The 26717-nt window shown below is 50.0% G+C and overlaps 4 protein-coding genes and 1 long non-coding RNA gene across 10 annotated transcripts in view; 2 read left to right on the top strand and 3 right to left on the bottom strand.

Moving 5' to 3' along the window:
• Positions 1-4180, top strand: part of MAP3K13 (mitogen-activated protein kinase kinase kinase 13) — an 80090-nt gene extending 75910 nt beyond the window's left edge. For 3 of the 4 annotated variants that reach the window (XM_062005525.1, XM_062005526.1, XM_062005527.1), the window contains 2 exons: positions 450-547; positions 636-4180. In XM_062005525.1, the coding sequence (XP_061861509.1) occupies positions 450-547; positions 636-672 (135 nt within the window). In that variant the 3' untranslated portion in view covers positions 673-4180. Of the gene's footprint in view, positions 1-449 lie in introns of all 4 variants that reach the window. The other variant, XM_062005528.1, reaches the window with a different exon arrangement.
• A 1285-nt stretch (positions 4181-5465) lies between these two features.
• On the bottom strand, positions 5466-7501 carry TMEM41A (transmembrane protein 41A). Its single transcript, XM_062005529.1, has 5 exons — positions 7375-7501; positions 7147-7300; positions 6722-6883; positions 6146-6284; positions 5466-5854 (listed from the first exon to the last, which is right to left on the bottom strand). Exons 1-5 carry the CDS (start codon positions 7470-7472, stop codon positions 5634-5636), a joined length of 774 nt encoding a protein of 257 aa, XP_061861513.1. The 5' UTR covers positions 7473-7501; the 3' UTR covers positions 5466-5633.
• Positions 7502-8168: 667 nt separating this feature from the next.
• LOC133626430 (uncharacterized) lies at positions 8169-24958 on the top strand. Of its 2 annotated transcripts, XR_009819509.1 has the most exons (6): positions 8169-8380; positions 8485-8678; positions 21351-21439; positions 21844-22026; positions 22708-22866; positions 24254-24958. It is a non-coding gene; the product is annotated as an uncharacterized LOC133626430 (long non-coding RNA). The 2 variants fall into 2 exon arrangements; XR_009819508.1 differs by lacking the exon at positions 8485-8678.
• LOC104550794 (lipase member H) lies at positions 8356-21235 on the bottom strand. The gene is made up of 10 exons (XM_010195656.2): positions 21184-21235; positions 17659-18026; positions 16822-16930; positions 16623-16724; positions 15056-15145; positions 13977-14144; positions 12852-12947; positions 11188-11299; positions 9959-10132; positions 8356-8512 (listed from the first exon to the last, which is right to left on the bottom strand). Exons 1-10 carry the CDS (start codon positions 21233-21235, stop codon positions 8428-8430), a joined length of 1356 nt encoding a protein of 451 aa, XP_010193958.2. The 3' UTR covers positions 8356-8427.
• ANAPC13 (anaphase promoting complex subunit 13) lies at positions 23376-26711 on the bottom strand. 2 transcript variants are annotated; one of them, XM_062005519.1, is made up of 3 exons: positions 26671-26711; positions 25860-25985; positions 23376-23826 (listed from the first exon to the last, which is right to left on the bottom strand). In XM_062005519.1, the coding sequence occupies exons 2-3, from the start codon at positions 25956-25958 to the stop codon at positions 23701-23703; spliced, it is 225 nt and encodes a 74-aa protein (XP_061861503.1). In that variant the 5' UTR covers positions 25959-25985; positions 26671-26711; the 3' UTR covers positions 23376-23700. The 2 variants fall into 2 exon arrangements, with proteins under 2 accessions (XP_061861503.1, XP_061861502.1); XM_062005518.1 differs by lacking the exon at positions 26671-26711 and adding an exon at positions 26464-26595.
• Positions 26712-26717: the final 6 nt, after the last annotated feature.

Raw genomic sequence — 26717 nt, 5'->3', positions numbered from 1 at the left:
TGAAGATCATTTGCCGAGGCCATCAGATCTGCAGTTGCACTGAGTGGGATAAAAAATTGCCCATAAAGCAGATAATGAAACAGAATGGATATAAACTGTCTGCCTCAAGCCTGCCCATCAGCAGCCTTGCTGACGAAACTGGAGTTGTTTTCTCTCCCTTACTGTCAAGTGTCTGGGAAGGGCAGCACAGAACCTGCTGCCCTGACTTCTCACAGCTCTGGCTATTTGGTCATGCACTGGCCAGCTGCTTTTTCTCCTGCCTCCTTGTTGAGGGGACACAAGTGCCCCCTGGTAGGATGGTAGTGTGCTGCTGCTGTCTCCTGTGTGCTGCCACCCTCTCGTCTGCCGGTACTGCCCTTCGCCTGGCTGCCGTGAGGGACTGGGATGGTGTGGCTGATCTGCAGTGCAGGAACATTGCTCAAGTCTTCTCCTTTCTTTTTGCTTTGCAGAACCAAGCACAGTTTGGAGAATCAGACTGTGACTCTTCTGAAGGGGAGTGTTCTGATGCCACAGTCAGGACCAATAAGCCCTGCAGCTCCGCTACTTGGTAATACAGATCTCCCCCAAAGCTTCCCGAGACCGGCAGTTTGATTTCCCTGAGATTCCACTTCATTCCCCTTCATCACACTTTACAGGAAGAGAAGATGCTTCTCCTTCCCACCCCAGGAGTGATTTGCAATAACCCGAATCTCTGGAAAAATGTCCAAATGAAATTAATTCTCTTTGAGCATTTCAATCAAGAATGGCAGGGATGTATTTTATTGAATAATCTAGTTACTGTAACATGGATATTTATTTTTTTGACATTTTAACACTTTTTACTGTAAAGAGTGGATTGTATTTATAGACACACAGACTTGTTGCAAAAAAAAAAAACAAAAACACACACAAAAAAAATCAGTTGAGAAAGCAAGCACATGACAGAGAACCATCCTGGGAGTCCTGCCTGGACAGCTGTGTGCGCAACACGGGGAGGATTCTCTCGCTGCTTTCACAGGGGACCAGGCCTCGTGGCCCTGAAGACTGGAGAACAGATCAAGAACACTAAACCACTCAAGTCTTATCAAATGAGGAAGCATAAAAAGACCTTACTGTAGGGTAACCTGTGAACAAAAAGAGCATTCAGTATAACCAGCTGGGTCATTTTTAATCAGAAGGTGGACATGTTCCTGGAGAAAATTGGTGCCGAGGTGCTAACATCCAGGGTCTTCTGAGTCGATGCATCCCCAGGAATGTAATGGTGGGGTTTCTTTCCAGGATTTTTTGTTTCTTTTTTTGTTTTTTTTATAAAGCAGCATTTTGTTGTGAGATCCTGCAAATGTATTCTAACCTTGTCCTCGAGAATTGGTACAAGAGCACTTCTTACCATCGTCCTTGCTTCAACCCTGGCAGTGTCCATCTCCGGCTGAGCAGGGAGACCTTTCTCAGATGCAGTGTGCCATTTCCCAGTTTACTTCCTCCTCTTACCTCCTGTCTGTTTCAGTCACTCAAAAGAAGTCAATCAAACCAGTGTTGGAAAAGCAAGAACTTGCAAATGGTGGAAAGCACATTCTGCAGAGCCTGAGCCCTCTCATGGGGAGGACACTGGAGGCACCTGTGCTGAACTTGGAGAAGCAGTCTCTCACCTTCCACAGCGTCGAGAACCAGCAGAGAGCTGTGTGTTGAGGGGGAAGACTGGGAATCACTGGCCTGGAGGGGAGCATCAGCCCTGCTCTGTCTCCGTAGTCACTGTACATTCTCGAAAGCATTAAGAGCTGCCTGTGAGGCTTTGTGCAAAAGCAGGTTGCAGCAGGGAATCTCGATGGTGGCTGTGGCACAGCCGCGTCTCGGGTGCGACCCCGAGGCCTCTGTTTCTCCTTCAAGCTGAAACTCTGCAGGTGGGAGTGAGGATAGTCCTGGCTTGTGGCGGTGGCAGAGGAGAACAACATGGTTTTCTGATAGAACTCATAGTGCCTTCCCTTCAAACACTACTCTTCTAAATCAATATTTAAAGAGAACAAAACGCTAGAGCACGTTGTCCCCCTTCCCACAGCCCCCCCTTGCCCCCTAGTTGACGTCCCCCTGCGAGAGCTTTCCCTCTGCCCCCGGGAGCGGGCACTGCTCTGCAGACTGGCACAGCAGCCTGAGGTGAACAGCAGGAGTGGACCACGGACAGGTACTTCTGTTGCTTTGTTTGTTTACATTATTATGTTAAACTATTGAGTTTGGATTGAAACTGTGGTAATTTATAGCCTGATGGCAAAATGAAGGAAAGATGTCTTACTTCTCCAGAGAGCAGTATTGTATGAGTTAAATTATCCCGTATTTTTTCAATTTCTGTAGCTGGACTACACACAGATCTTAAGTTATGATGTTATTTTATTATTTATTATCATTTCTGTAGATCAGAAGGTTGGCTTCACCCTGTTAGCACAATTGCAATCTGTCTGTGTGGTGTTACCTCCTCCCCAGTGGGATCAGAGCTGCTCTGAGGTGCTGCCTCTCGGGTCCCAGCTGCAGGGCTGGATGCAGGCAGCCCCCTGGGCTGTTCCTCCCTGTTGCTGGTGTTGCCAGTAGAGTTGGTTGTCCCTGAGCTGGTGATCAGGGAGTGCTTTTGAGTTGATCACAAAGTGAGTAACTGTCATGAGATTCTCCCTTCCTCAGCAAGAGCATCCAAAAGGACCCATGGAGAGGAGTGCCATTGCTCTGGGCAGCAGGTATGAGGTGAGGGGTGGCCAGCAGTGGATCCCCAGGGTGGGTCACCCACGCAGGACCAAACAGCAACCAGCTCGCCCCTGCCTGCAGCAGCAATACTCAGCTCTGGGTGGAGACAGAATGCTGTGGGGAGTGAAGCTCTTTCCTGGCTTGTTTCTTGTTTATTCTCTCTTCCCATGCCTTGTTTCTCTTCCCCAATGTTCTCTGACTCTTGGCCAGCAGCAGGAGGAGGTGCCAGGGCCAGAGATGGCTTTGCTGTTGCGGTGTGAGAGGGGTTTTGGTGCAGAAGGGGTAGCGCAGATGGTTACTCAGGAGGCTGGAGGCTGGGGTGCAGGAATTCAGCAGTGGAGAAGTGTGTGCATGTCACATACACAAAGACCAAACTGATACTTAAAGAGAGGTTGAAAACTCCCATCCACGTCCCCCCCAGCAGAGGCCTCTGGAGAGCCAGTGTCTCTGGGGCCTGGCAGGCATCCCACGCAGGGCTGGTGGCTGCCTGTGGGCAGTGCCAGTCAGCCCAGGCCAGGGCCCTGCAGTGCCCACTGGCCACAGCCCCATGCAGAGCTGCCTCCAGAGTCTCTATGCAGGCCCTGCTGTGATTCAGTCCCTAACAAAAACATCCCAGAGGGGTTTTGGTGCCTGTGGTCTCTGCTTAAAGCTCCTCCCCCGTGTGATGAAGCTCCCTTGGACCTGCAGAGAAGCACAGCAGCTTTGATGGCTGGGATTTTGGGAGCCTTCTCGCCCAGTTGAGCTAGAGATGTGCTGATTCCTCCTCCTCCTTGCCCCAGGGACGTGCTGGCCCCTCGTGCAGCCTGGCAAAGCAGATCTCAGCCCTTCAGCGCATTTGCAGCTCTGGTTTCTTTACACACCCAGATTGCTCCTCTACTATGCAGCATCCCTGTGGGACTGCCAGTGGGGCTGCCCTCACCTAAACCCAACCCCTGTGCCCAGGGAGGTGTCACCACAGCCGCCTCCTGCACCCCCTGCCCTCGGCTGTGTGGGGCAGGAGTGGTTCAGCACCAGGATGGGTGCTGGCAGTTCTGCAGGGGGCATTTTCCATAGTGCCCCCTCTCCCCCAGAATTGCACACAGAGGGGGATCTCCACGTTGCTGTATGGAGCTGGAGCTCCTCACCCTTCTTCTCCTGGCAAGGTATGGGTTGGACAGGGATGTGAAAGGGCCTCCTTCCTCCTGGCAGCAACCCCCCTTTGCAGGGCAGAAGTTCCCTCTTCAGCATCCCACCTACCCCAGCCCAGCTCTCGTGGCTGCTGACAGCTCCTCAACACTAGCCTAGATTTTCTCCCAGAGCTGAATGTTGCCTTTCCCTACTGTCGTGTTAAGTAGCCATTTCATCCTGGCCCTGTCCAGTAGTGTTCATCTCTCTCTCTCCTCCCTGCTCTGCAGATTCCTGAGACAAACTTGATTATTTTCTTTTTGTATTGAACAGTGTACAGTGATGGAAACAAGAATGACTATCAAAGCAAACAATGCATGGAATAAAAGCCAGTGTACTTCAATGCTTCTTAGGCTGGTCTGGTCATCTGGGAATGGTTTCTCATGTTCTTTGGAATCATGTCACTAAGCCTGTTAATAACTAGTAGGATATTAACAAGCAGCTTGTTGATACCTGTCTCTGCACTGGAATTACTGGGAGCTCCCAGCAGGAGGGTGCAAGCTGGGTTAGGCACACACAGCCAACCAAGCACCCAGGTGACCCCAGGCATTGACTTTTGCTCTTGTCAAATGATTTTTTGCATTATTGAGCTGGGGAATTGGATCTGCAACTGTGACCTCTCCTGGTAACCCTGCTGTCCCACTCAGTTCCAACCCTGCTGCTGGAGAAGGTGCTAAAAGGGCTGAAGCATTCACTCTTGTCAGCTTCCCTGAGTGTTGCAGGGTGTCTCATCTGCCTCCTCCCAATGGCAAACTGAGGGAGAGCACAAGGAGGTCCACACACCAAAAACCCAGGAGCACAGGATCATCCCTGGGGGCTGCTGGGCTCCAGCACCACGGACAGACCTTGTCTGCTTATTTGGAAACCTTCAAGTTACACATTAGCAGATGTGTAGGGTTAAAGGTGCTTCTCAAGGCCAAATCACATCCGTTCCTTTCTTTTTAGTCTTTGTGGGGAGGAGCAGCCCCGGAGAGGCCTCAACAACAATCTTGTGTGTTCTGACCTGAGTGATACATACAGGTAGCTCTGAGCTGGCAGCTGGTGAATGATTTCGCTGCTGTGTGCACTCATGGAACATCAGAGGACAGAGGAAGGGTCTTTTACAACCATGCAGCTCTCCTAGAGAACGTGCAGGGACTCTGAACCATCTTTCTTTTTCATCTGGGCGCTTGTACTACCCCCAGCAGCACAGAAGGAGAGAGCTTGTCATTGTAAGCCAAAAATGCTGTTTGCAGAGTTTGCAGAGGGCAGGGCCAGAATAGGGCCTGCCTAAACCTGGGAAACACTGCTGCCAGAGCTGTGCTGAAAAACAGCCCAGGCGTTGGGGATGAGAGGGGGCAGGAACCCAGCCTGCGTGCTCTCAGAGCCAGCAGCAGCTCTCTGCTGCCCCATCAGTCCCAGCCTCCAGCCTAGCTGGGCTCCCAAAAGCTGCCCTGGGTGGGAAGCCTGTGACTTGGGCTGGGAGGGCCATCGCTGTTCAAGAACTCAGAGGGGCTAAGAGGTTCTGATTTGCCATCCCCACGTTTGTCCTGGCAACACCCTCAGGCACAGGGGAGACAAAACAGGCAGCTACCAGAAGCATTCACAAAGGCCCGGGATAGTGCTCTCTGTGCAGACACCTGCACAGTCAAAACATTCATTACAAATCAGATCTTTACACTCCTCAGAGATGAGAAGGATCATTAAAAACTGCACTTGTCGTGGTTCTTGGTCCACAGTGGCACAGAGCATGCAGAATGGAACCTGCTGGAACAGCACCTGAGTCCTCACGAGCTCTTTTTGCCATTGAGTAACTGAGTGTGCTTGTCTCCATCCAGCTTTAAGTGCTTCTTGCTGTATTTCTTGATGAGGGTCCCTGGTATCAATGCTGCCACAGCCATTGCAAGCAGTTTGAGCAGCGTGTCCCAGGAGAAGATAGCATCCAAAGAGGTGATTTGTGACAGAATGGCTCCTGTCTGCACACAGATGAAATTATAGGGTGTAAGACCTGAAAGAATCAGAGCAGGAAAAAGCCTGTTAGAATCCCCCTCTGTGTAAAATTAGCTCCAGGGTGCCCTTGCCCAAGGCTGGGGCACAAGGGTCTGCGTTCACATAGACACAACAGGCTGTGATTGAAAACGTTGCTGCATGGGTGATGCACGTGTGAAGGCAAAGAGGTAAATAGGTCAGAGTCACCTCTGCTGCCCCAGCTCAGGCTTTGCTCTGCCTGCCCAGGGCTTGCTGAGTAGGAGAGAGGCAATGTCATGCTGCCCACTCAACACATCTCCCCAGGCCTTACCTATGAGAACAGAGAAGAAGAACTGGGAGATGGGGATGTTTAAAATAGGAGCTGAGAGATTCAGAAACCAGTTTGGCGTCATAGGAAACAGCCTCAGGAACAACAAGAAGAAAAGTAAGCAGCTCCTGTTCTCTTCTACCTGCCAAGAGAAACATTCCCAATGATTTCTGCTCTTCAGATAACATCTCAATGAGGAAAGGGAAGGTTTATTCTAACGCGGCGCAGTGTAACGTCAGAACTGATGTATGTCTGGGAGCCTGATGCTGAGCCAGCCCCCTCCATGCAAGCAGTGAGAATGAGATCTAACCCAAATGAGACATTGGGAAATCAACAGCAGATCCGCCTCCAGCTGTACAACACAGCACAGGATGTGTGGAGGCAGTTCTGGAGCACAGGGCCTTGGCCATCAATCCACTGTCTCACTTCTGCTTTTCCTGGGGACCTGGGGCTTGCTCTCAGGAGAGCAGGTTGTGTCAGAGGCCTTGAACTGACCTGCTGCATCCCCTGCAGGCGTTCAGTTTTTTACTAATCGCCCAGGGGCCCTCTGGGTGTCTGCAGCACCCAGCCTCTTCTCACCTTTCTTTGCAGCAGAGCCACTTTATCAGGGAAGTAGCTGACGACAAACTGCTTTCCAAAGGCGGCAGACAGCAGGTAGCAGAGGGTCGCTCCCACAGACGTTAGGGCCGAGCACAGCACCAGCCCAGTCCACGGCCCAAAGAGCGCTCCTGCCAGGACGTTCTGCCGGGACACAGCACCGAGTGAGCGCCCGGGGACACACGGGCCCGTCCCCTCGGCCTGGCTGCCCTCAGCCTCTCCAGGGCATCGGGGGCACCCGCCTGCGCCTGTCACTCGCCCAGCAAGACACCGACCTTGCCCCCTGCCGCAGCTGGCAGCGCCTGCTCGGGGCTGGGCTGGGGGGCGAAGGGTCCCTGCGAGGGGTTCGCTGGCTCCCGCCCTGCCTCCCCTCCCGGCCCCCTCCGTCCCTCCCGCTTTGGCCGTACCAGGAGGCTGGAGCCGGGGATGGCGAAGCTCTGCTTGTAGAGGTAAGCCGCGCAGAAGAGGGCCAGCGCCGCGCCCCGGTGCTGCCGCTCGTAGTCCCGCAGCGCCTCGGCCAACTCCCGCAGCTCCTCCAGGTCCGACGGGAACCGCAGCGGCCTGAGGAGGAGCGCGGGCTGAGGAGCGGAGCCGGGAGAGCGGCCCGCTTCGCCCCCCGCGCCGCCCGCACCTACCTGCGCGCCTGCCCCGCGCCCAGCTGCGCCGACAGCAGCCACAGAGCGGCCGTGGCGGCCGCAAAGACGAGCAGCAGCCCGAGCAGCCGCCGCCACATCCCGCCATGCGCCCGCTGCGCTCCGCGGCCGAGCGCAGGCGCCGGGCCGGGGCGCGGCCGCGCTGGGAGCCCGGGGGCGGTGGGGACGGGGCTGGGAGGTGCGGTGGGAGCCCGGGGGCGGGACGAGGCCGTGAGGGGCGGGGGGAGCCCGGGGAGGCGGGACGGGGCCGTGAGGGGCGGTGAGGCTGTAGGAGAGGCGGGACGAGGCTGTGAGGGGCGGGAGGAGCCCGGGGGCGGTGGGGACGGGGCTGGGAGGCGCGGGGGGAGCCCGGGGGCGGGACGAGGCCGTGAGGGGAGGTGGCATTATGTGAAAGGCGGGACGAGGCCGTGAGGGGCGGTGACGCCGGAGGGGAAGGAGGGACGGGCCGTGAGGGGAGGAGGAGCAGGGGAAGGCTGGAGGAGGCCATGACTCGGGGAGGAGGAGCCGGGGAAGGCTGGAGGAGGCCATGACTCGGGGAGGAGGAGCCGGGGAAGGCTGGAGGAGGCCATGACTCGGGGAGGAGGAGCCGGGGAAGGCTGGAGGAGGCCATGACTCGGGGAGGAGGAGCCAGGGAAGGCTGGAGGAGGCCATGACTCGGGGAGGAGGAGCCGGGGAAGGCTGGAGGAGGCCATGACTCGGGGAGGAGGAGCAGGCGGGGCGGGACAAGGCCGTGAGGGGAGGTGGGACTATGTGAGAGGCCGTGAGGCGGAGGGCGGGCGCTGCCGCTGAGGGCTCGGCCCCGGGCTCCCCCGTGCCGGGCGCGGGCCGGCCCCGCCGCGGCAGCAGTTGCAGAGACACGCTGCAGAAACACACGGTGCCATGATTTTTTTGTCACCTCTGCGGCCTCGTTTATGAATCTCCGCGGTAACACAGCGGCCGCACCGTGCCGGCGCTCGCTCTCCAACAGAAGGCTCCGAGGAACTCACAGGTGAGCCCTCCCATGGCTGCGGTGTTCAGAGGTAACGCACTCGGGTCTCAGCTCCTGCTCCAACATGGGATGGGCTTGAAGGTTTTTTTGGTGTTCTCCATCAGGACAAGGTCATATCTGCATAGCTGTGGTCTGCATGGAAACAGCCAACATGAGCCAGAAGTGAAAACCTAGCCTTTCTGATATTGTCCCCTCGTCAAATCTCCTGGCATGCTGGAGGCCTACATAAAATCAGTTGTGTTCTCAAGACAACTAGCTTTAAGTCCACCGTGAGGTTGACCTACAGACGGCATCAGAGGTACCTCGGTACTTCATTCTGTTCTATGTTATCTTTCATTTTACCTTGTGGAAAAAAGAACACAAAAGCCAGTAGGCAAGCTGAAGTGTTGACTACAGAGTTCATGGTTCCTTTTAAGCTGGTCTACATTTGTTTGTCCACAAATGGGGGTCTTGCCAGTTCCCTGGTTGTCAGCATTAGGGCTGGTGCCACCACTCTGAGCTGAGGCTAAGTGTTGATCTGGCTTAGAGGTAGCCCAGCCAGAAACCAGAGGAGATACTTAGGCTTTCACCTGGGGCCACATGAGCATTAGTACTGCAACAGCGAGGAAAGAGGGCAGAACTTCCCTCATTACCTGATAGTATTTCAAATAGTCATTAAACGTTGCTCATAGCCTGTAGCAGCCCTTCCTAGGGAAGACTGGACAGCCTGTAATGAAACATTTCAATATTTGCATGTGTTTTGGTAAAGGTTAAATGTAGATCTGTGGGTGAAAGTGACTGTGGAGATGTAGAACAGGAGAAAGGGAGTGTCAGTGGTGAGAAGTGCAGAAGGACTTTGCTTATTAGACATACAAAATCTTCTTATTTCAAGGCTGAGATAAGTGTAGCAGACCTTCCTTCACAAACTGCACAGAAACACGGTCTGCAGCTCTTGTCCTTGTGTTTTTGCTTCACCCTTCTCACTCTGTGATATGCAGTCTTGTTTTAACCCAAATGTAAAGTGTGGTATGGCTTGATGTCCTTGAACACAAGGTCAGCCTAGGAGACCTGTGCTTGCTGAGCTCAGGTAGAGATCCCATCCTTCAACAGTGCCCTAGAACTCAGGGAAGCTGATGGGTAGGACCAGTAGTCATTGCTTTGGGGCATAGCAGCCAGCTATGTCCCAGTTACTGGAATTCCAGGTGTAAATTAATCTCTGTGCCTGACTAGACATGGAAGTTGACTGGGCTATAAAATGTGTATTTGGGGCTGGGCATCTGTATTTCCCTGAGAGCTGCATTTACCTTCAGCCCAGAGTTCAGGCCTGGGCAGCTTCTCAAAAGTAATTTTCCTGACCAAAGGTTAAAACGTCAGACCACGTTTTATACATTTTCAGTACAGCAAGACAACCTCTGTGTTCAAGTAGGTATTCAGCTTTGGGATTTGTGTGCATTCACAGAGGGTGGATATACAAGAATTACTAAAAGTGAAATAAATCTGATTCTTCTGGACAAACTCAGCCAGGTCATGAATCTAGGGAAGTTCATTTACTTCTGTCCAGTCTGCAACAACAGAAATGGTTTGTAAACCTCTACTTACCTTCCTGGGTTTGTAAGTGACCGGAACCTCATTTGGAGGATCCTGAGTTTGAATTTGGGGCCAATGACAGATCCTGTGGAAAATGTCAAGGAAATTCTTTCTATGTTTTCCAAATCCTGGTCAAATCCAATTAGCAAAGTGATTTGGTCGTACTGCTGAAAAGCTGCAGCTTCTCTAAAGATAAAGCAGACAAAGGGTCAGAGAGTCACCAAGGGAATAGCACCAGTTTTAATATATGCAGTGTAGTATTAGAGCAAAATTGATAGAGATTAAGCCATCTCCTCAGCACAGGAAAGCAGCACAGGCTTAAAGATGTGAAGCCTGACGGGGCTGGGGTTTGACTTTGGTCCTTTTTGACAGAATGGCCATTTCCACATTGAGATTCATGTGAAATATGCCCTGGTCTTGGTGCAAAATCAGCAGAGCTGCTCGCAACAAGCACCTTCCTTATCTGTCTGGTTGTATGGCCATAGTTGAAGGTTTCTCTTGTGAGGTGAAGAGTGCAGATGTGACCGCGAGTGTGTCCTGATTGCAACACTCAAAATGGCTGGCCTTGTTTAGACATTTTAGAGGGCCTGAAAATAGGGCAAGTCTGAATCTTTCCAAGGGGTGTGTATGAGCGTGCTGCCAGGCAGGCTGTCGCAGCTCAGCACAGCTGGTGGTCCTGTCCTGCAGCCCCAGGGAGCTATGAGATTGCTCCAGTGTGAGCAGATATAGCTGAGAGACACTTAGGAAAACTAGTTGAGCAGGGCTTGTTTGGCTGAAGTGTGTTTAGATCAATCAGGACTTTGCATGTCCACCTAAATACCAGTCATTGATTTGCCTCTCCAAGTGCAATGAATTGATTTGGATGTTGCGTATTCAGGCCCAGGTTCAGCCCAGCTGCCTTGGGCATCCAGAGCTGGAAGGAAACATGTCCTGCAAGGGGAAGGAAAGAGGGGGAGACATATTTTTCCTCCTGCTTTAAGTGGAAGCCTAGGACAGCCGTTCTCCTGGCTAAGATTGTCTACTTAAGTCCTTAAGAAGAGGGAGAAGGGCCCAAACCGAAGGGCTGGGCTGTCAGTTGGTGTGTACTGAGAGAGTCTGTGAAAATTGCAGGAAAGCCCTAAGGCATGTACACTATCAAGTGTTAGCAGGGAAATTAGAGGAGGGTATCTTGCCTTCTCTCAGGTCCAGTTGTACCAAGTGATTTGCTGACATTTACAGACCATCGGATTGGCCACACTTACGGGTTAACTTTAGCTTCTGCCTTCTTTCCCGTTTCATCAGCTAGCACAATGCTGAAGGTGCCTCTTCTGGTGTCTTTGTTCCACGTAGTGATATCCACAAAGTAGTGATACACTGAGGTAAGGAAAGAAGTGAGTGTGGTTAGACTCTGCACGCTCACTGTGCGTTCCAGCTGGGCTGTGTTCCTGGCTGATGCCTGATGTGCAGGTGCACTACATCTTTCTCCCATTGTCTGATGCAACTTCTTCAATTTAACTCTAAAATTTCTTCCTCCTACTACTTCTTTTGCAGAGGTTTCTAATAGAAATGGTAAGAGGTGAGTGGGAAAGCACTAGAGCAAGGGTTACACAAGTGGCAGGCAAGATGGGCTCTGTAGAGCTTTCAGCACGCTGCCTTTCACCATTCATTTTCAGAGTGCCCTTTCTTTCTCCAGTCTGCCTCTGAGCCTCTTCCTTTCTGTTCCCTGTACCTCTCATTTGTTTCCCTTGTCACTGAGCAGAATTATCTGAGCAGAATTACTCTGGTCACTTGCTTACCAGCACTGGAGCTCAGACCATAGTCCCTGCCCAAAGCTTGCTACTTTGGCCATCATGAGGGTGAAACCTTTTTTCACTGACCCCCCTGCCTGGGCCATCTCATAGAATCATTTTGGTTGGAAAGAATCATTAGAATAGAATCATAGAATCATTTTGGTTGGAAAGAATCATTAGAATAGAATCATAGAATCATTTTGGTTGTTAAAGCCGTTGAAGCTACTGCAGTCCCAGCCCTGCCCTCACCCTGCCCAGCCCACCACTAAGCCCTGGACCTCAGCACCTCAGCTCCACAGGTCCCTCCAGGGCTGGGCACTCCCCCAGCTCCTGGGGCAGCCTGGCACAGGGGCTCACACCCCTCTCAGGGAAACAGTTCTGCCTCAGCTCCAACCTCTACATCCCCTGGGGCAACTCCAGCCCCTTTCCTCTTGTCCTGTCATTCATTACTGGAGAGAAGAGCATGACCTCCAGCTGACTGCAGCTTCCTGTCAGGGAGTGTCAGAGAGTGCTCCTGTCTCCTCTCAGCCTCCTCTTCTCCAGGCTTCACACTCCCATTCCCTCAGCCCCTCCCTAGCACTCTTGTGCTCCAGCCCCTTCCCTGGCTCTGCTGCCCGGCTCTGGTCATGCTGCAGCACCAAAATGTCTTTCTTCTAATGAGAGGCCTAAAACTGAACACAGCACTTGAGGTGCAGCCTCAGCAGTGCCCAGTCCAGGGAGATTCTCCCTGTGCCTTTCATTTTTGGCCAGGGTAGCTGTTCTACCTGTTCACCTCAGAGCACGTCCCCGACTGTCATCATTCCCACACACCTCTTGCACAAGAGACGTGTCTTGTTTTGAGACACAGTTTAGGAACTACACTGTTATGCTTCATTTGCATGTTCTCAACAAATTTCCTGGCACTGTAAGCAAGGTGAGCCTGCTCTTGCAGATCCCTAGCGAGCAGTTGTCCTTCACAGCACCAGGCAGGTAAGGGATGTAATGGCAAGACTGCAGCTGGACACAATTCCAGCAGCCACTGGCTTTGTTTCTAAAACTCTGGCCATGGTGTCAACAGCAAGTAACCATCTCAAACAATGGTTGCTGGAGGAGGCAATACACAAAGAAAAATCATCTCAGAGGGCTTAGTCACTTACTACAAAATGGCTCTTTGTCTGCTGTATCAAAAAACATGCTTGTCCCTGCATGGTTCTGTTGTGTTAAATAGTCTTTCCACTTGTGGACATCATAACCTATAGATGGCAGTTTGAAAAGAAAACAGAGTTACTGCACAGGGATATAAACAACTAAATTGCTGAGAATCACAAAGCAAGTATTTAAGAAGTAATATATTGCTATTCACCTGCAGGATGTTCCCGTGACACACACTCCTGTACTCAAATGGGTCCTTGTGTAAGTCTTGTACTTGTGTTACTAAAGCCAACTGAGTATCTAAATACGCCTGGTTCTGTTCAGCACTTATCAAGGTTGGTCTTTTGTTCATAGCTGCTGTCTGTGGTCATGTAGGATTTCACTTGGCAGTGCAGCCTCAGCTTTGCCAGTTCATTTCTGGAAATGTCAAAGCATCATTTCCACACTGGCAGCCTGAAGCTGGGCTGACGTTTCCAGGCTGGGACATCTCTGTGGGGCAGTTACAAAAACAAGCAGAATACCCTTTGTTCACCCCCCTGCCATTCCCTTGAGAGTCAAGAGGGGCTGTGGTGCCAAAAGCTTTGTAGAAAAGATTGGGTTGTAGCAAGAGCATGCCCCTGTCCCTCAAACTCCACAGCTAATTGATGTTAATTTGTAAGGAAGAATTTCTTCCCTGTTGAGCTGAGGGAGCACTGGCAGGGGCTGCCCAGATGGGCTGTGGAGTCTCCCTCTGGAGACGTTCAAACCCAGGTGGGTGAGTTCCTGTGTGACCTGCTCTATGTGGTCCTGCTCTGGCAGGGGGGTTGCACTGGATGAGCTCTCCAGGTTCCTTCCAACCCTTGAGATTCTGTGAGTTTAGTATAAGGACCCCAAGTCTTGTTTTGGCCACTGCTGGATCCTTTACGTGCAGATTTCCATTCTAGGCCATGACTTCTCAGGCCTCTGGCCTGCAGCGTGTACCTTTGCTCAAGGAGGGACGATCCCACAAACCTCCCAGGAAAGAACTTACATGCTTTTGCAAAGCACCACGGTGTGTTAGTCCTTCAGCAAAACGTTTGTCACACACCCCATTACGGTACTGGTGGGCAGCTGTGTCAGATGCACGTGTTCAGGGGTCCCTGGCTCCTTACCTAGGATGGGGCATGGCATGGGCCAGAAGCTTTCACAGCTGGTACACTTGCCATGCCTGTACTTTCTGTAGGAGTCACACGGGTACCCAGTGATGTTGCAGCTCTGCTTCAGCGACGCCATGAACAGGAGAACAGACCTCTGGTGGTCACACTTAAAATACTGCAGTCCTTAACCATACACAGAGAAGAAAGACTTTGTTAGCAGGAGAAGGGTATTAATGCCCTGCCAGAAAGGGGCACAGCAGGGTCACTGACCAGTGTGAACACTGGGGAGCACTGGGCTGTGGCAGAACAGTGAGTGGGCACCAGAGTGCACTCAGCTCTGCCTTTGTCTACTTTACTACTTGTCTTTGTTTTTAAAAATACATTTATGCATATTGTTACTGCAGTTCCAGAGGATCCAGCTTTGGATCCTGGTCCATTTTGGATGCTCTCCTCTCTGAGCACAGGCCTGACAGCTGAATATTGCACAGGGCTTTGCCATTTTGGTTTAAAAATGAAAGTCATAACTAGTCAGCTGAGTTGCTGCAGGAGGGGTGAAGCCTCATTTCCTATGGATTTTTGTTTCAGGCTGGTTTCCTGTGTAGATTCTCTCCAGTCTGATAAGGGTTCAGTTTGCATTACTGCCTTTCCTCCTGTAAGGTATCTTTTTCACCCAGGTTTCACAAAACCAGTGCAGGTGGGCTGGGAAGGAAAAAAGCATTCTTGCATTGGGGCTGTACCAGGCAGACTGCACTATTGCTTACTGACAAGAAAGGTGCTTTACCACGAGTTTTTTAAATGCAGCAACAAAAGGAAGCCACAGATCTACCTGATAATTTTTTGCGTGGAAAAATTAATCCTATTTGAATTTGTGAGTAAGAGCAGAAAGGTCACCCCTCACTCATATACCTGCCTGGTGCACATCAGCCAAACTCCTCTTACATCAGTGCTGGGAAGGGATTGCTGTGTCATGGCTTTCCCAGAATATGCTTTCCATCTATTTTCTAAGCAGTGATGGCATTTCTCTGGTCTTCTCCTCTTTTTCTGCTTGGAAGCCTTTTGTCAGTGTGTGTGCAATTCAAAGTAGAATGAATTACCAGAAAATATGGTCAGTGGACAGCCAGGCTGGTCGGTCCCACCATTGGGGTAGAAGTCTATGTGGCCCAGTGCTTCTGTGTAACCTAGTCCTGAGAAAAGAAAACATCAGGGGTGTGGGGAGGGAACAGTGAATTGGAAAATGCAGAAGGAGGAAATGTAAGAAACTACCCAGAAGAAAAACCTAGTTGATTTGCTCAGGATGGCAGCCTGTACAGGAGTATTAGCATCATTCATCTATCCAGGCAGCAGGCCAAATGGCTGGGACCCAGCTATGTCACTTTAGCAATGGTATTAAACACCAGAAACAACTCTGTGTGCCTGAGAGGACGAAATTTGGCCTTTTAGTGTCACTGCCTGTTGGAGAGGAAAAGGGATGTGAGACACTGGGCATTGCTGTGCTGCTGAAGCCTGGGTTCTCGGAAGGGCTAGGAGAAGATGAGCAGCAGCAATGAGGTGAGAAAGTCAAGTGCTAGGGGCAGGATGCCAGTGGGAGCAGACTGGAGGGTTTGCATGGCACTGCTGGCCTGGCTGGATGTTTATTCCGTCAAGTAGGGAGCCCTGGGATCAGAGATGGCTGATGTGATGTGTGAGGCACTGGGCTGTGTGACTGGCTGGCAGCCTGACCCCGCAGTGTGGAACTGCTCCCTTGGGGCTGTGTGCTGTGGGCGCTCCTGCACCACTGACCAAGGCCTTGTGCTTCATGGGCCACGAGGCCAGAATTGCTGTGAAACAGCAGCACGTTTCAAAACAAATAAACCAGCAGCTCCCAAGGGAGTGCTGATGACAGTGTGGGCAGAGCAGGGCCACAGAGCACCAGGGAAGGAGACTGCTGTTCTCTTGGGCCAAAGGAGCGAGGATGCCCCAGCACTGCTGCCTAGCAGAGCCCCTGCTTTCCCCTGCTTCCCATTAGTGTCTGCATTGCCTCAGTTCTGCAATGTATCAAGAAGAGTGTGGGCAGCAGGTCAAGGGAGGTTCTGTTCACCCTCTGCTCTGCCATGGGGAGGCCTCATCTGGAGTCCTGTGTCTAGTTCTGGGCTCCCCAGCTCAAGAGGGACAGAGAACTGCTGGAGAAAGGCCAGTGCGTGGAGGGCTCCCAGGATGCTGAGGGGACTGAAACAGCTCTGTGAGGAGGAAAGGCTGTGGACCCTGAGGCTGTTCAGCATGGAGAAGAGAAGACTGAGGGGAGATCCATCAACACTTACAAGTACCTAAAGGGTAGGTGTCAGGAGGATGGGGTAGCACTTTTTTTGTGTAGTAGCCCACTGACAGGATGGGGGTAATGGACATAAGCTGGAACACAAGCAGTTCTACTGAAACAGTAGGAGAAGCTCCTTTGGTGCTGAGGTGAGGGAGCCCTGGCCCAGGCTGCCCAGGGAGGGTGTGGAGGCTCCTTCTTGGGAGGTTCCTGGAATGTGTCACCTGGACACATTCCTGTGCCCCCTGAGCGAGGGGAACCTGCCTGAGCAGGGGGTTGAGCTGGATGAGCTCTGCAGGGCCCTTCCCACCCCCACTATTCAGGGTTTCTGTGATTCTATGGTCATGGTAAAGAGGAGAAATGTCACATACCGTCAGTGTCAGAATGAATGACGTCAACAAACTGTGCGTCTGTGGGATCGAGCCTCTCCCCCGGCGGCTTTCCTCTGTACAGGGGTCCTGCGGGGTCAAGGCCTGCAATAGAACCCCCATGTGTCCATCGCTCAACACCCTGCAGCTCACAGCCCACAGCTCCCCTCCAAGCAGGAGGACTGCCAGGGGAAGGGCTTACCTGTGATTCTTCCAAGTGTTCCTTGGAACATCTGTCCCACAAAGCCAGAGATGTGTGCTCCCAGGCTCACTCCTATCATGTGCAAGGAGGCAAGTGATGCTCCAGCAACCTGCAATTTGTGGTCACAGATTTTAAGCAAGTGAAAGGCATAAAAAATATCAAGATGAGGAATGTAAAATCACCTCCCTGTTTTTCCCAGACTTTCCCTTGGTGTATTCCATGCTATGTAAATGTTCTCCCTTTGCTAGTCCCCCAGTACATCCAGCACTGATGCTTGAGGCCAGTAGCTGAAAGAGCTGCAATGACAACAGTTCAGGCAATGGTTGCATTTTCCTGGGACAGTGACTGTAAGTGTGGACAGGAGCAGGTATTTATGGTCCACACAACTCCAGCTGCACACACGTGGTTCCTACAAGGTGATACCAGACAGAATGATCATAATGGTACAGTGTTGTCATTGACTGTGCAACAGCTCAGAGGAGCTGCAAACTGTAGCTGATACCCTTAAGCTGACTTTTGGACTTACAAAAAGTGGAAGTAGAGTTTCTGTGCATGGGAAAACATATCTGTAGAGTTGTTTATTCAGAAATGTGAGGGTTTAAGAGTGTAAGCTGAATATTGCAACAAATGGCCATTGTACCGAGTCTAGAGGTAGAATTTGGCACTGCAGTATAGCTGCACTTCCAAAAGTTAATGTATTCCTTTTCAGGATTTTCATCTTCCCAGGCATTTAACTTGAAAGTTGCTTCTTTAAAGGGAGCATTTTCAGACCCTTTCTTTGGGCCCTTTCCACAGCATGTGCCAATGGCTGTGTCATAGTGTGAACATTCAACTTACCAGCATTTCATCAATAAATTTCTTCAGAATCTCAGCAACTTTTTTGCAGTTTCTGGAAGCATTACTGTAGATGAGAGTTGTTGCTCCCCGGTTCCAATCCACAAGGATCACATTCATGTCTTCTACAGAAAGCAGAAGATGCACCAAGTCAGGGATCCAGACAGGGGCAGAGCCTGTGAGTCGGTATCCGTGGATGATGAAGGTTGTTTTCTTGGTCACATCTAGGTACCTGGAGGCTGTTGAATTAAGCTCTTCAGCACAGTTTTGGTTCTGTCTGGTGTAGAGCAGCAGCTTCACCTTCAGGTCGGTTCCTACCAAAGCATTGCTGATGCTGAGAGCTGTGAATGCAGGGCATGTCTCCCCAGGATCTGAAAAGAGCAGTGTGGCAATCCTGAGGTAACACCAGTGTGCTTGCTTTCACCTTTCCTACCTGCCAGCCCAGCACAGGAACAGATGTTGCATGCTGTCTAAGCCAGGGCTGCTTATTTCCTCTCCATCATGTCCGTGAGTGGGGTTAGCCTGAAACTTAGGTGTCCTTACCATGTTGGAAAAAAGGCAGCACGTGGAGGTTCAACAAGGCTCTGGGCTGGGTCCTGGGTTGCAACAACCCCAGACAACACCATAGTGTTGGGGCAGAGGACTCATGTTAGGGCAGGGCACTGGCAGGGAATGGAGTAACTGTCTCCAGACAGGGCACTGGCAGGGAATGGAGTAACTGTCTCCAGACAGACACTGCTTGTGAAGGCCCTCTCAGATTTTCTAGCCTCTTCCCAGCTCCCAATCCTTTTTCCCAAATTCCCATAGTCTTATTGAAGAACCTTGTGGGAGAGAATGTCTCTCTCACACGTGTGCCCTGGGCTGCAAGAATTACTCAGACTGCAGTTGCTAGAGATGTCTTTCTGACCTCTGTTGTGTGAAGACCTGTGCAGTAGGTAGAAGGGTTTAGAAAACCTGCAGCTGCAAGCTAACTGTGCTCTAGCAAATCTCCAATACTCTCTTCATTGGAATTTCTAAATGATGAAACTCTCAGTTTCTACAATGAGCAACTTTCCCTTTTCTCCTCCTGTGCAAATCAGCAGCATGAGAAGGATGTAAATGTTCTATGCCCAGCACATCAAACAATCTGCTCAATAGCCATAGTTCTGCTAATTACTCTGTAGAAGCCCCTGGAGCTCCAGAAATAAAAGTTAATAGGCTAAAGGATGTTGTATTCAAGTCCAACTGGATATTTTAAATTGCTCCCATAAATTCAGAAATAAATTGTAATGTTTCAAATCCATGGAGTCCCTGTATGAAGCTTGTGGTAAAACATGAATAACAGGAGTGGAAAATGAACCTTGGCCAGGCCCAGTTAACATTGGTTAAAACCTTTGAGTTTTGAACTGAGGGTGTTGTGCCTCTGCAGTTCTTCAGTCAGGGCTCTCCGGGGCACTGTGGCTCTGCGTCCTGCTTGTGAGAGGAAAGGTGACCTGAGGGGCTGTCTGCTCGACAGCTTGCTCTCACCTTCTTCTTAGAGAGCCAGGATGCTCCAGAGAAAAAGCAGCAGGAGTTCTCCTAAGCCTCTGCTCACGTGGAGATCTCAAAGTAACTAGCAGAGAGAAGTTATCATTTTTGCTGATTCACACCAGCAGACACAGTGGTACTCAACAGCTGTCCTCTAAGTGCTACTGCAACGTAACAAAATACTATTAGATTCATTTTTTTTACTGGTATCTAGAAATTGTTTTAATTATAGTATTGTTAATCTTCTTTACCACCACTGAAGCTGTAGTAACAGAAGTAGAAATGCCAGGCAAGCCTGACTTCTGTATGGTGCAAGATTGCACTGGTTGCTTAATTTGTTTCTGTATCTTCTGCATTGTGCTGAGACTTGCCCAGAGGAGCACTGTGTTTGTCACCAGCACAGCCCAAACCTTCTGGCAAAGAAAAGCTTTTCAAGAGCTGATTGGCATTTGCTAATACCTTACACGGGAACTGTTTAAAAAGCTTTGTTACATCTGCACCAAGTCTGTTAGATTTGTTCTATTTTGATTAACAAAATCAGATCAGGGCTAATAGTGGGGGGGGAAACCTGCCAGCTTCTTCTCCTCTGGCAGGCTGGTGCATATCCCAGACTCATCCACCATGTGTTACAAAAGCTGACACAGGAGGACAGCCAGTTATCCTGGCTTTGCTCTTCATTCTGATAAGCACAGTGAATCCTACCCAAATGGCTGGAAGTGTCTTTGAAACTGCAACAGGATTTCTGTGATGGAGCAAGAGGCTTATTGAGATTAACTCTGCAAACAAATTAAGTGAGGTGGACTTGGCACTGTGCTTAACTCACGTCCAACAGCCCATTTCCCTTGAGGAAAGGTGAATAAATATGGCAATTAACCCAATGTCCCAATAACAATGTCCCAATAAGCCATTGGCTTGCCAAACAGCTTCAGGCAGTTCCTCTGCTCTGTTTTCTGATGAATAAAATAGGACAGCAAACACTAATATCCTGGGCATCAAGCTCTGACATCTCAGCACCTATAGCAGGGGCCACACCGGTCTGTTAAAACCCATGTTCCTACATGGGAGCTGGGCATCTTTTGTCTCAAGCTTGAGATCAGCCTCTGGAGGCACTGGTGAGGCATCTTCAGAGTAACTTGGTTCTAAAGCTACATACATGTATCTATTCTGAAGTGATATACTCCCAGGGAGGAGTGTAGCAGCCATGAGACTAATCCCAGGGAGACTCATTGGGATTTACTGCAGGCAGTGCTACTGAAGTACTTTCTCCAGTGGTGTTAAGTGAAGATTTGCCTCACTTCTCCACAGTGAGAGTGTGCCCTCTACCTCTTAAACTGGTCTTCAGTATCTGCCTGGGTTTCTTTCATGCCTTTTCACACAGTTCTCTTTTCCCACTTCTTATGACCACATTTCCTACAGTATATTTTACAAAGTAAGCCAAGTGTGACCCCAAGATTGCTCCAGAGAACCCGATGCAATACAAGTTAGTATTTATAAGAATACTGGTGGTTGGGTGTTTTTTCTAACCCCCTTTGTTTTCCCTACAAAGCAGAGAGCTATAACGTGACTTGCTCCCATGTGTATGCTAACACAAGGCAGCACATTTGTTTATTGTTACACGGGTTGATTCTTGATAGGGCTGTGAGGATATCAAATGAGGCTTTTTGTTCATAAATGGTAGTTCCTCCTTCACATCTGTCATGTAAGACACTGCTGCAAAGAAATCACTCTTCTCTGAAGGTTTCTAATGACACTTTCAGTGTTGATGGGTAGCACTTATTGGAGAGAAATATTTGCAAAGTGAGGAAAAGATCATAAAAATGTCTCTGGTTTTACAATTGGAACTCTTAGAGCCAACTGCTTGCATGTAACCAATCTAATTAGCTTTCCCCAAAGAAATAAGGCTAGTGAAAACCCTTATACAGTAACTGTAATGCAGAGGACAGACATATTCCTGTTTCTGCAAAGCACAGAAAGCGTGTTCTATTTGATAAAATCATTCCAAGCAGATGATTGATTTCTTACCTGTTTTCACCCCACACAGAAGGCAGATGAACACGGCACACAGCCTCAGCATACGGACTTCCACATGGAACTTCCACAGGGAAAAGGTTTCAAGGATCCCACAATTTCTTTGTCAGGTGTTTGCTGTCTCTGTCAACACTTTGCTCTCTTTTTTTTTTTCCTGCCAGGAACAGTAGGTGTGGTGCAAGGAGGAAGTTACCAACCAAGAAATGAAGACCAGTCTTTAGTTATACAACTAAAGCTTCTTCTTAAAAAGGTGGGGCACCTTCTATTCTACCAGGTTTCCATATTTTAAATATAGTTTGCCCTGGGGAATGACTAATCTAAGACACAAGTGGTTTGGTATCATGCTGTAAGCACCAATGTGACCACACATTGAAAGGAAGAGAATTACTGCACCTCTATTTGTCTTTTGCAAAGAATGTCAAAAGGCAGCAGAGAATGTAGGTGTCACTGCAAGCCTGATAAGCATCTGGGCAGGGCCAGCACTTGGTTTCACAGGGCCCTACGTTGGTAGTATTCATGACAATCCCTGTCCTCCCATGGCCCTCCAGCTCCCCAGAGCACTTTGAGTCAGTCTGGGCCTCCCTTGGGCTGCCAAGTAACCGCTGTCTTGCACAGTGCTCGTCCATCTGCATCCCCACCACATTTTTCCTGCAGACCTGCTGGAGCCTGATGAAGCCGGCTGTAACTGGAGTAAGAAAGGCTTTTTACCTGCTGGATGGGAAGAAGATGGCAGATGCAAGGACAACCGTCAGGGGCAGGAAACAAATCTGAAATTGGAGCTGGAAGATCTAGTGGCAAAACTGGAAAGATGAGGGGCGATGGGGAGATCATAAAGAGGTGAGAGAGAACAGGGGTGGCAGCTGTGTCGTAGCTTTGCCTTATCTTTTGTTAGCAAACCCTTCCACGGTAGGCCAGGGAAAAGGAACGTGGGCAGGAGCAGAAACACCTCATTAAGCACAGGCTCTGTTTTCTCCCCTGTGATGATACAATGTGGAGCTGAACTCTTTCAGCTCCCAGCTGCATAGCTGTTCCTTTAGTCTCTGTGGTACATACTGAGCTTCTTGACTTTGCTAATTCTTGGGTTAATCCTTAACTCTGCTTGTTGGCTGGCTACAGCTCCTTCTTGTTCAGACAAGGGCATGCTGCTTGCCTGGTGCAGGCACAGATTACACCTCAGAGGACTGCACCCAGCAACAAGATACAGGAGTTTTTCAAAGCACCTTGAGCCCTCGGTCCTCATGCAACTCAGCAATCACAGTGTCACAGGACACTCGCTGTGCTGTGATTCCATTTGCTAATCACATGGGCAAAAGTTGGTTTTTATTGCTATTTTGAAGAGGAGAAACATTGAGAAATGACAGCAAAAAATTCCTGTGGAGGCTGGAAGCTGCAAGCTCCAGGAAAGTGCTTTTTCTGATGCACTGGCAAAAGAAAACCATTTGAAATATTGTTTTCCTTTCAGTTCCTTTCTCACCTCTACCAGTTATTCTAAACTGTGTCAAAATATTTTCTCCTTAGCAAGTTCTGCCAATGGTGTGAAGGAATCAGTCCAACAGTGAAACATGCAAGATGAACAGAAGGCTTTTACCTATTGCAAGAGACATTTGAGAATCAGAGATAAAATGAGAGAAAGAAATCAAGAGAGCCTTGCCTTTCTTCTCAGCACAAAAAAAAGAGGTAACACTTTATTGCCTGAAGCTAAACCCCACGTGTTTCTTTTCCCCACCACTTTCCTCAGATTCCCATCTCCCATCTGAGATAGCTCAGCCAAGTGGCTGTCAGTTCAGTAGGTGGTGCTAAGACTGGCAGGCTCTGCCTTGTAAATCTCAGTCAGTCATCCCTCAAAAGACAATGATTTTGAGTAACAACCATTTTAGCATCAATTAGACTGTTTACAGTATGCAGGTTGGCAAACATACCCTGGATGTCAGCACTGGCAATGCTATCTGTCACCACATGAAATCCTGAGGTGACTTCCAATAACTACTGGTGTTTACTTCCAGCTCTTGAATCCTGCTGACCACCTTTCATGCCTGCCCCATGCAACCTTGCTCAGCCACACACTCGTTAAAGATGGTAACTGACTGAACCCTAAACCAGAGAACACAGAGCAATATTTCTTGGGACATAAGCCTTCAGAGTCAGAAAGGATCCCATTGTGAGCTCTGAAATCAATCACAACTTGAGACAGTAAAAACTACTTTTATCATATGTGGAAAACATTTAAGATCCCAATTGGCATCAACATCAAAACAATTTAGCAGAGGATCTGAAGGAATTTTACATGAGAAACATTGTGCTGTTAGGTCTGAGGTGTCAGGAAGCCATTGTTATGCCACACTTGTCACACAGGCATTTGAAACTGCTGGGTCACTGTGAGCAGAACCATTGTTTGAATCCAATCCTTCTTCAGAAACGCTGCTTAGAGAAGTGTATGACAGTGGCAGTGAGCTGAAGGACATGTTTTTATACTCCATTCCTGCATCCACTGCAGGAAATCTCACCAGTTCACTAGTTTCCTGTAGGTGGAATGTTTTCATGGAGATACTGGAGAGCCAAATCTGTCCACTTCATCTCTTGTTCTTTCACAGACTCGGTTGTGCCACCGTTGTCTTGCTCTGGTTCAGGAAGCTCATTCTGAGAACAGAACAGAGAAACAATGCATTACACACGTAATACACTTCCTGAAAGGAGCAGGTTGCTCAGACTTGACATGGATAAATACAGAAATCCACAAACGAGACCAGAGGGTGCACCTGAACACTGCACACCAGACACTGATCTGCTTCAAAACATTACCCAGCCCACTTATCACCAATGTTCTTCTCACAGAAATCTGGAAGGTGAATTTACTTTCCTGGATCCTGGGGCCTTGCTATAGACTCAGACTGCTCTACATGCAGTGAGGAAGGAGAACATGCAGAATAATTAACAATAGGATGCAGTTACTGCATTGCTTGTTTGCAAAGGGTTTCTTCTGCTGTTGCCAAGAATGCAGATACTGCATTTCCTCTAGCTGTGATTAAGACAACTGGTTCTGTAACATGTTGTTTTCTTACTGCAGGTGAGAAATCCCTCCTGTCTACGTGCTGAACTTGGGTGTGGCTGTGCTGTATCAATAGGAGAAGTCAGAAAGCCCTACCAGGTGCAATGCAGAGCTGCTCACAGCAGAGTAAGGAGGCGGCATAGCTTAGCTGAGACTTCATTTCCCTTCCTTGTATCGTTTGTTTTCTGTGTTGCTGTATTGGTGCAGCCACACAGTGTGTGCTATTCTGCTAGGTGCCATTTGGGCAAGAATTCTGAGTTCTAGGTCTCTGGGCCCACCACGAGCTAAATATTTCAGTTTTGAAACCAGCATATAATTGGAGCCTTCTGAGTTCCCAGGAATCTCTCCACTGAGCACTGCATCAGATGCTCAGGACAGTCTCAAATGCCACTTCACAGCCAATCTGTTTGCTCCCTTACAGTGCTGCTGAGTAACTCTCCTGCGAACTTGTGCTGGTTTAGTAAGTGATCAGAGTCAATTCCATCCCTGTGGATTTTTATACCCACAGCCAAGCCTTTCTTCCTATTGTTAGTAGCTGAGGCTCCCTGCTCTGAGGCTGCCCTCTATATGTGACTGTAAGTAGCTCAAGAAATGGCTGTGAGGAGAGAAACAGTAATGTTTGGACACAGAGTAAAAGCAAGGAACTGGTTCATAATATGATTTTTTTAAGTCTTTATCAACCTAAACAATTTTGATGTTCTGCCTGCCTAATAAAGGTTATCCCAAGCAAAGGGGGACTGGGCTGTTGTATCTGAGAACCACACTTCTTCAAGATCATTCCCTCGGGCCCAAATCTTGGCAGGAAAACCTGTGTACTGTATATGTGGATTTTGGAGGTGTGTATCCGCTCCTTGCCCTCTCTGAAAAGACACTGGTCTAAGGGCTAAAGCTTGTAGAGCCAGGCTTTTGCATACCAGGGAGAACAAGGAGAATGCTCAGGTGCCTCTGACTTCCCAGGGAGATTCAAAATTGCTATGGAAAGGCATCAGTGTGGAAGATGTGAAGCTTCAACTCTGGGCCTTGTGGGATGAGGGAGGGGTGGCTTTTCCCCAGCTGCACTTCGCTGGCCTTGTAGCTGCACAAGAAGCTGTACACTGGATGAGCTCAAGCAAGAGTCCTACTGCAGGTAGGTTCATTGGACTGGCAACAGCAAGGCTGCATCTGGGAGAGACTCATTTGGAAGAGGTTTGAAAAACATTTAGCTTTTAAAAATGGAATTTCAGGAAGTGGAAATAAAGTGTAACCAAAACTGCAGCTGTGAGCATGCAACCAATCCTCCGTGTTTTACAAAGCAACTGGGAAGCCACCTCAAACACGGGTAATGTGAGTGGGAAGCACAGAGAAAGGACAATTCCACTTCTCCCTGATGCCAAGCCTAGAACCCTGCAATGGGAAGGGCATTCCAGTTCTGAGGAGACTAGGCAGCTGGTCAGAGGGAGAGAAAACATCCCCAACATCCTCCTAGGCACACAGCAATGACTGGCACATTAGGACAAGAAAAGAGCGAGTGGGATCCCTCCCGAGAACCCTCTGCCACAAGCCATACTCTCGGTGCCATTTCTTGGAAGGGGCTGTGATAAACACACCAGTCTTCACTCAGGTTGGTAAGCAGCACTTCACCTACCAGAGGGATGGCCACGTCCTCGTACGGCAGTTTATCTTCCCTCCACGCGTCATCGATCAGGTCCAGGATTCTGCCATCCCTTTGCATCTCGCTGTCCATCGCTGGGGCAGCCGCCGGCACCTACGGCTGGGACACAAAGCAGTCAGTAACGCCAACATCCACAGTTGCTCCAGTTTTGATCCAATTCCTATGAAGCTTAACCTTTGAATAGAAAACTTTGATTTTCCTAAGGCACTGGAAAAGGGGTTACAAGGACAGGAGAACTGTTTCGTTGGAAAAGAACACTCTCAAACTAAACTGCAGATTGATAAGCGTCAGAGATGAATGTCATAACTAACTGGCAAGTTTTACATAGAGATTTACTTCTGTTTAAACCTACTGAACTTTAGAAGCCTCTTGTGAGTGAGCTTGAGGACCGAGAGCTCCCCCTTCCCCTCTAGTTCTGCACAAAACCACTGCTCAGTGCTTGCTGTCCCCGAGCAGTTAACTCACCCGCACCTTCGTGTGTCTGGGAAAGAGTCAGAACAAAGTAATTAAGGGCACGGAGACTGCTGCCAAATCCTGACATCCAGGATGAAATTCAGGCGCCAGGCTTGGAACTTACCGGTGTTCAGTGAAACCCAACCCGGCCGTGGAGCTCGGCGGGCGCCGGACGGGCCTCGCTCTGCTCGCAGCGCCGCGGGGACCCCGAGGCACCCCGGAGGCGGCCCCGGCTGGGCGCCGGTACGGGCCTGAGCACATCCCACCCCCGCGACCCCGCTGCCCCTCCCGCGGCTTCCCCAGCAGCCCGGCTGCCGCTGCCCGCGCCTACCGTGGGCACCCGCGGCGGGCGGCTCGGCGCGGCAGTGCGCAGCCGCG

Source organism: Colius striatus, chromosome 12 (assembly GCF_028858725.1).
Source record: "Colius striatus isolate bColStr4 chromosome 12, bColStr4.1.hap1, whole genome shotgun sequence".
Lineage (NCBI taxonomy): Eukaryota > Metazoa > Chordata > Aves > Coliiformes > Coliidae > Colius > Colius striatus.
Note: the sequence above shows the minus strand (reverse complement) of the source record. Positions and strands in the feature narration are given on the sequence as shown.

Excerpts from the sequence above, each read along its gene's own strand:
- TMEM41A (XM_062005529.1), bottom strand. The coding sequence starts at position 7,472 with ATGTGGCGGCGGCTGCTCGGGCTGCTGCTCGTCTTTGCGGCCGCCACG. Across the intron at positions 7,301-7,374 it reads GGCGCGGGGCAGGCGCGCAG|GCCGCTGCGGTTCCCGTCGG; the intron begins GTAGGTGCGGGC and ends GCTCCTCCTCAG. Across the intron at positions 5,855-6,145 it reads CTTCTTCTCTGTTCTCATAG|GTCTTACACCCTATAATTTC; the intron begins GTAAGGCCTGGG and ends TGATTCTTTCAG.
- LOC104550794 (XM_010195656.2), bottom strand. The coding sequence starts at position 21,235 with ATGCTGAGGCTGTGTGCCGTGTTCATCTGCCTTCTGTGTGGGGTGAAA. Across the intron at positions 16,725-16,821 it reads AACACTTGGAAGAATCACAG|GCCTTGACCCCGCAGGACCC; the intron begins GTAAGCCCTTCC and ends GTTCTATTGCAG. Across the intron at positions 12,948-13,976 it reads CATGCCATGCCCCATCCTAG|GTTATGATGTCCACAAGTGG; the intron begins GTAAGGAGCCAG and ends TGCCATCTATAG.
- ANAPC13 (XM_062005519.1), bottom strand. The coding sequence starts at position 25,958 with ATGGACAGCGAGATGCAAAGGGATGGCAGAATCCTGGACCTGATCGAT. Across the intron at positions 23,827-25,859 it reads AGGACGTGGCCATCCCTCTG|AATGAGCTTCCTGAACCAGA; the intron begins GTAGGTGAAGTG and ends TTCTGTTCTCAG.